The sequence below is a fragment of the Octopus bimaculoides genome, chromosome 16 (genome assembly GCF_001194135.2).
Source record: "Octopus bimaculoides isolate UCB-OBI-ISO-001 chromosome 16, ASM119413v2, whole genome shotgun sequence".
Lineage (NCBI taxonomy): Eukaryota > Metazoa > Mollusca > Cephalopoda > Octopoda > Octopodidae > Octopus > Octopus bimaculoides.
The window spans coordinates 27,629,125-27,637,559 of NC_068996.1; the positions used below are offsets into that span (position 1 = coordinate 27,629,125).

The window sequence follows — 8,435 nt, forward strand, 5'->3', positions numbered from 1 at the left end:
TGTGTGTGTGTGTGCGTGTTTGTGTTTGTGCGTGAGTGTGCATGAGTGGGTTTGTGTATGTATGTATGAGTGTCTGCCTGTCTGTCTATATGTATGTATGTGTGTATGTGTTTCTGTGTGAATGAGTATGTGTTTCTATGTATGTTCATGTGTGTATGAACATTTGTGTGTATGTGTGAAAGAAACAAAAAATACATTGGTTAAATGTAGATTAATATTCCAAGGCCAAAAGGGTTTTAAATAATTAACAAAGTTAATCAGAGGCACTGCAAGGTAAAAAGCAGTGTGGGGGAACATGGGAGTAAGAGTGGAAGATTTAAGAATATTTCAACAGAATGAGGAACTTTTTCATCTGACTCAAGTCAAGTCAGATGCCATTTCCTTCTCTGAAAGAAGCCAAGCAGAAAAAAATAATGTTTTAATGTTTGCCTGCATATGCCAAAATTATGAATATCCAAACATTTTTTCCTACCCATCATCATTATCAACATTTTATTACTATTTTCCTACAAGCCCACATGTAAACACACACACACACAAACTTTTTATTTGATCAAATGAAGGATTGATAAAATATACAATGTGCAAAATTTGTGTCATGTCAGGCTTTTTGAAAGTTGGGTAAGTTAAATAAATAATTGATAATGAATCATCATTCTTTTATGTTGTTACATACATGTGGGGTGGTATGATAAAGTTCCCGGACTAGTTATGCTTAATAAAAAAAAATTATTTACCTAAGTTTTAACATCATCTCCTCCGAAATAGTCACTTTGCACAGCAATACACTGGTTCCAGCATTCCTGCCACTTTCGGAATGCAGCCTGGAAGTTGTTTTCCATGAGTCAAAGACTTTCTGCAATTCACTCTGGATCTCAACAATAGTATTAAAACAGCAGCCTTTGAACTGCATTTTCATCTTAGGGAAGAGATGGAAGTCCACAGGTGAATAGGGCGGCTGCAGAAGTGATACTATGTTACTTTTGGTGAGAAACTCACGAGTGAGGAGAGCTCATTGACAGGGTACCTTGTTGTCATGAAGAATCCAATTCTTTGTGGATGTTAGGATTGCCTGCACAGACCCATACAACAAACAACAACATCAGCAATGTCATTGATTATCCTCTGACAATCCTCATGTACAAGCTGATGAATTTTCTCCACATTTCTTGGGGTGACGCTTGTGGCAGGTCCTCCAGATCACTTATCATCTTTCAGGGACATTCTTCCATTTTTGAAGCCCCTATACGACTCGAGATATTGCATATGACCCATTGCTTTGTCACCGTAAGCTTACCAAAGTATGTTCAATGTCTCTGTAGCAGACTTCCCAAGTCTAAATCAAAATTTAATGTTGGCTCTTTGTTCCTGTCCATGACAAAATTACAGACTACATGTGACCACAAAAACACAAATTTCTTAACTTGCAAAGTAAACACAGTGCTGTCACTCAACACACTGCCTCATGAAGGTCACTGCTAGCTCTCATTGTACACGCAATCATATGCTGCAATCTGTTCGTGTGCTACAGAACTAGTTTGAGAACTTTATGATACCACCTTGTATAGAGAGACAAACAAACAGATATAGATCAATAGATGTGTGTACATGAGTGTGTGTATGTGCATGTACATCTGCATGTTTACCTAATATAAAATTCAATTTGTATAGTTGAAACCAGCTTGCTCCTTCAGTTGTTGGTCAGAGTTGTTTCAATAGGCTGATGACTGACTTTTGTAAACAGTTTATAGAGGTAAGACAAGAAGCATACAGGGAAATAGTTTCTAAAATCTTCTTCATCATTCTTCTTATGAAGCAAAATGGTAAACTCTTTTCCACAGAGAGGGTATTTTACTTTCCTTTATATAGTGATTGAAGTGTAGAATAAAGATTTTTCCAGAGCTCGTCACCTCCACACCCTAACATCTCTGTTGTTAGGTTATTTTTTCCTGGAGCTTTGTCTGCTTTCATCAGCTTGATAGCATTTTTAATTTCAGTGACTAGAGAAGGTGGCACTTCTTCCAGCATTGTGACAGTGGATGAATGAGCTTCACTGATGATTTAAAAAGGTTGGTGTAGAAGGTTTTACATGCTTCCATCTTCCTTTTGTCTGTCAGCAGGAGCCTGTCATCGTTCTTAAGCATTGTCACCTCTGACCTATAGAGTTCCAATCTCTCCTGCACCTCTTTAGACTTTTCCTTTCCCCAGCAGCTTGTATTAGCAACTTCAATCTATAATTCTCTAAGTCACATTCTTGGTGTTGTCTGATTTCTTTGCAGGGATCAGAACAAGCTGATCTGTTTCTTCTGCATTTTCTTTGTTTTCTCTAAGATTCTTCAATTAGGCTCTCATTGATTTGCATTTCTTTTTTTTTTACTGCCCACAAGGGGCTACACACAGAGGGGACAAACAAGGACAGACAAACGGATTAAGTTGATTATTTCGACCCATGCAGCTTTTAGTTTTCTGGACCAGTGTAGTTCCCATCAACCTCTTCAAGTTGCTTCCAAACTTTTCTCTTGACAACATCTTGAAACTGTCTGACATTAAATGCCTTGACACAATTCTTCTGATTTCATTGAACATGGTTTTCACTCAGAACAAGAGATGATTGCTGCCTGTGTTGACTGGCTCTGTCACCAAGATCTCCTGCAGTATGCTATATTTGTGAACTAAGATGTAGTCAATTTAATTTTTATACTGAGCGTTTGAGGCTTCCAGATTGCTTCATGAATAGGCTGTATACAATGTAAAGTCCTCTTGCCACTGCCATTGTAACCAAATGTTCTCTTTTATTTTTCTCTACTGATCCAAACTTGCCAACATATTTCTCTCCCTGTTATCATTTTCTAACCTTTGCATTGAAATCTCCCATCATTGCATTGGAATCTCCCATGTGTAAGGGGGTCTGTGAGCTAGTGCTTTCTCTAGCTCTTGGTAGAATTCTTCAACTTCATCATCTTCACTGACATTTGTGGAAGCATAGATCTGGATAATCCTCAGAGTGGTATTTCCTGAGAGACAAATGTTTAGCACTCCAATGCATGAAGAAGACAATTGGTAGGAAGTAATTTATCAAAGCTTATGATGAATGCAATACCACCCGTTGCTCTTGCACCTTCTGTTTTTCATAAACTCACAACACTTTCATCTGACCATCTTGCATTTATTTCTTTCCTTCAATATGTTTCACAACACATCCCATTTAATCTTTCTATTCTCCATTAGAAGAACCATTCTGCTTCTCTTTGCCAAAGAATTGCACTTGTAGCTACTTGTGGTAAGGCTTGTTATCTGATTCCTTGGTGGCCTATGGGTACCTGAGATTCTATCTCTCTCTCATATGTGTGTGTGTGTGCGTGTGTGTGTGTGTGTGTGTGAAGGTGCATGGCTTAGTGGTTAGGGCATTTGGCTCATGATCATAAGGTAATGAGTTCAATTCTTGGTGACGTGTTGTGTCCTTGAGCAAGACACTTTATTTCACGCTCCAGTCCACTCAGCTGGCAAAAATGAGTAGTACCTGTATTTCAAAGGGGCCAGCCTTGGCACACTCTGCATCAGGCTGAGCCTCATGGGGGGAAGAACCGAGACCATGTGGCATTATGCTGGGGTTTGAGCATTGGGCATTATGCCATGCTTGAAAAGAAGACCCATCAAGCCAAGCAAAACCACAGTCATGACAGACACTGGTGTCACACAAATGGCACCCATGCTGGTGGCACATAAAAGCACCCATTACACTCTTGGAGTGGTTGGCATTAGGAAGGGCATCCAGCCATAGATAGAAACCATGCCAAAACAGACTGGAGCCTGATACAGCCTTCCAGCACTGATCAAATTATCCAACCCATGCCAGCATGGACAACGGACATTAAATGATGATGATGATGATGATGATGCAATACTTGCATGGGTCAGATGGAATTTGTTGAGGCAGATTTTCTACATCTGGATGCCCTTCCTGTCACCAACCTTCACCTGTTTCCAAGCAAGGTAATATTTAACTATGGGGAGAGAGGAAACAAATACAACACTTGTAGGATGATTATGCTCATTTAATGTGGTGGAATGAAAATCTGAACTAAAATTTGAATATAAATTTAAATTCAACAAAAAAAATATACTTTTTCCTTAATTAAAAGTTAAATTTTGGTTTAAAATATTTTCATGAATTTTCTCTTTTTTTCCAAATTTGATATAAGAAAATAATTACTAACTCACCAATGTGTACTACCTTCCTTCTGTCTGTTCTACTAAAATAATTCCAATATGTCTCAGATTGCTATCTTAATTCCAAGACTATCCATTTCAAGGAAGATTGGAGTTGATTAGATTAGTTCTGATAATTGACTGGAACATATTTTAATAGTCCCCGGAGGGATGAAAAGTTGGTTGTGGTGTGGTTTGAATAAACTATGTAAAGTAATGCAACTAAATAGCTCAAAGCATTTAGCCTGATATACTACCTGTTTTTGGTATAATATATTTCAATTTTATCAGTAATTTGAGATTACAACCAGGAAAAATAGAAGAAGAAAGCAAAGAAAAAAATCAAAAGAAAAGTGACTAAAACTGATTAAAATTTCTCACCTGGCTGAAGCAAGTTGGTCAAAGTTGGAATTATTGTACTTGAACTGTTTAAGAAGAAACAAAGAATTATTTTATATGCATTCTTTTCCAGTTGGGGTAGCCATGTACTTCTCATTCAGCAAGACATGTTTCTGTCCTTCTATCATAGTTTAACCTCTCAACATCTGGCATAAAGCCACTCCACTTACTGCTACAGCTGAAGGGTCTTGTCTTGCAAGTTACCTAGTGACCTCACTGATGTTGGTGCCATATAAAAGCATCCAATACACTCTGTAAAATGGTTGGTGTTAGGAATGACATCCATCCATAGAAACCATGCCAAAGCAAACAATAAAGCTTAGTGCAGACCTTGGGCTTACCAACTCCTGTCAAACCACCCAACTCATGGAAAATTGACATAAATGAGATGATGATGATGATAATGTTGATGTATTGTGCTAAAGTGGACATTAACAAATGGCTCTTTAGACAGAATGTTAGTCTGTGGGGAGTAGTAAGACAGTCAGCAGCAATTCATATTCCTATTACTATCATCACCATCAGCATCATTTTCATTATTATTATTACTGAGGTAGGACACTGGCAGAATTGCTACAGTGCCAGGAAACAATACCTTACAGTATTTATTCCAGAACTTTTAATTTCATCTTTGAGTCTTGCACTAATCAGTTTGTACTATGATTTATCTTGGTTTCCTACTTGGTAGCAAGCTAGTAGAATTGTTAGCAGACCAGGCAAAATACCTAGTGGCATTTCCTTCATCTTTACACCCTGAGTTCAAATTCTGCTGAAACTGACTTTGCTTTTCATCTTCATGGGGTTGATAAAATAAGTACCAGTTGAACACTGGACTCAATGTAATTAACTTTAACCCTTCCCCAAAATTGCTGACTGCGTGGCAAAATTTAAAACCATTATTATTATTATTATTATTATTATTATTATTATTATTATTATTATTATTATTATTAAGGCAGCAAGCTGGCAGAATTGTTAGCACGCCTGACAAAATGCTTAGCGGTAGTTCGCCTGTTATTATGTTCTGAGGTCAAATTCTGCCAAGTCTACTGTGCCTCTCATCTTTTTGATTTCAATAAATTAAGTACCAGTGAAAGACTGGGGTCAATGTAATCGACTAGTTCCCTTCCCCCAAATTTCAGACCTTGTGCCTATAACAAAAAGGATTATTATTATTACTATTATTATTATTATTATTATTATTATTATTATTATTATTATTATTATTAAGGCGATGAGATGACAGAATCGTTAGCACGCCAGGTGAAATGCTTAATGGTATTTCGCCTGTCACTGAATTCTAAGTTCAAACTCTGCTGAGGTCAACATGCCTTTCATCCTTTTGGGATTGATAAATTCAGTGCCAGAAAAACACTGGGGTCAATGTTATCCTCCTCCCCCAAATTTCAGGCCTTGCGCCTAAAGTAGAAAGGATTATTATTATTATTATTATTATTATTATTATTATTATTATTATGATAATTATTATTATTATCATCATCATTATTATTATTATTCAGTTTCACTAAATGCCTTACATTGTTTAGTTTGTTTTTCCGTTCCATGTTCTAAATACAAAAAAATCCTGCAGGGAATCAACTTAATCTCTAAATCTCTCTTTTCAGCTAAATTAGGCATTAGACATATATTATTCATACTGTTGCAGTTAACAACACACTTTCTTTTACAAATTTGGGGCTTTTAGCATTGATGTTGCAAATCATCAGTGCCATTGTCAATAGCACAGAAGGGAAGTGGTTTACTGGTTAAGGTAGTAGGGTACCAACTGCCAACTCCAAGGTTCACTCCTTTGAGGGTATTCTGTTTTGTATTTGAAGTAAGACACTACATTCTTCTAGATTACTACCATTACTAGGTTCTCTTGCCAATGATATGTTAAAGGCACCCATGCTGGTGACATGTAAAAGATACCCAGTGCACTTTATGGAATAGTTGGCATTAGGAAGAGTATCCAGCTGTAGAAACCAAGCCAAAATGAACTGGAGCCTGGTGCAGCTCTCTGGCTTGCCAGTTCTAGTCAAATCATCTAACCCATATTAGTATGAAAAATGGACACTAAATGACGACGATGAAGATAAGTGTATATACATAGTTGTAAGTACTGGAAGAAGATAAAAGGACATTGGAACAGAACATGGAAAAGTAAATCAAGCCATCAACATTTTAAAGCCTGCTCTGAAGGTAAATTAAGCAAAGAATTTTCATTTGCAACATCAAATCCATCCTGTTACACGGTGCAAAATCATGGCAAATGAACACAAATTATCTTCAGAAAACTTCAAACATTCACAAACTGGTGCCCCAGAAACATCCTAAACATTAAATATCTAGGCTTAATCCATTGTCTGGTTGAATACAATCACAATAAAGTTTGTCCTTTGTTGCCTTTAGTTGGAGCCCACTCTGTTGTATGCATTTGGGTTGGGATTCTACAGCCAAAGGATGACTCCTTCTCCTCCAATCACCAACCTTGGAGATCTTGAAAAAATTCATTGTCACTGCCCTTCCTTCTCTATCTGAACTAATAATAATAATAACAATAATAATAATAATAATAATTTCCACAATTGGCCTAGACACCTACTTGAAAAACTCTGAGGACTGGATGTTAAAACTTGTCTCAAAACATGAAAACAAGAAAGCATCATACTCAGTAACAAAACAGGCAAAGGAATATCTAAGTGAATTCAAAATACAACAAATCCCAGAATTAGACGTACTGGAAACAAGTACAGGAAAACCTAAGTGCATGAAAACCTGTGCTAAAACTGCTGCCTTAGATATTCTGACTGATAAATGGCAAGAAAAGCCTCTCAATGGGAAATACCCAAAGAGAGTGAATAATGCCGATGTTGACATATGGCTAATGGTTTCTGGCTTAAAATCAGAAACAGAAGGGTTTATCATAGCAGCTCAAGATCAATGCCTACCTACAAGGAACTACCAGGCCAACATATTAAAGAATGGCAGCTCCCCAATATGTCATGTATGCCAACAACAAAATGAGACCATTGATCATGTTGTCTCCATGTGCAGTTTTCTTGCGCCTACAGAGTATCTCAACAGGCATGATAGAGCTGCACAATATATTCACTGGGTAATTTACAAAAACCTGAACTTGCCCCATGATAAAAACTGGTGGGAACACAAACCACCCCCAGTGCTTGAAAATTATCACATCGCACTCCTCTGGAACTTCACCATTCAAACTGACAGAAAGATAGATGCAAATAGGCCAGACATTATATTGAAAGACTTCAGACAAAAATCATGCCTCCTCATTGATATGACTGTTCCAATCGATATAAACATATCTGTCAAGACCTACCAAAAACTGAGCAAGTATAAAGATCTAGAAATAGAAATTAGCAAAATGTGGAACCTGAAAACTAAAACAATACCTGTTATCATAGGTACCCTAGGAATGATAGCAAAAGGAGCTGATTGCTACCTGGCTCAGATACCAGGAAACCCCAAAATGGCTGAAGTTCAAAAGATAGTGCTCATGGGAACTGCCCATATCCTAAGTAAAATATTGTCTATGTAATCTCAAATTTTAAAACAAACACATAATTTTCTTATGGTTTCTTAAACATTCTCTACAACAATACTATGTACAATACCAAATATATGACACCCTACATGAACTTCTAACTTGTTGTCTCTTGAGGTCTCTGGGTAAGACTTGGTGCCAACTTGTACAAATGCAAAGCAAAAGTCAAACAAAATAATAATAATAATAATAATAATAATAATAATAATAATTGTTTCACATTTTGTCACAAGGGCAGCAATTTTGGAGGAAG

General features: G+C 37.0%; 1 protein-coding gene across 2 annotated transcripts in view; it reads right to left on the reverse strand.

The window, feature by feature from the left end:
* LOC106882171 (uncharacterized) overlaps nucleotides 1-8,435 on the reverse strand; it is a 140,101-nt gene that overhangs the window by 47,314 nt on the left and 84,352 nt on the right. For both annotated transcript variants that reach the window (XM_014932757.2, XM_014932756.2), the window contains exon 7: nucleotides 4,591-4,634. In XM_014932757.2, the coding sequence (XP_014788243.1) occupies nucleotides 4,591-4,634 (44 nt within the window). The remainder of the gene's footprint in view (nucleotides 1-4,590; nucleotides 4,635-8,435) is intronic.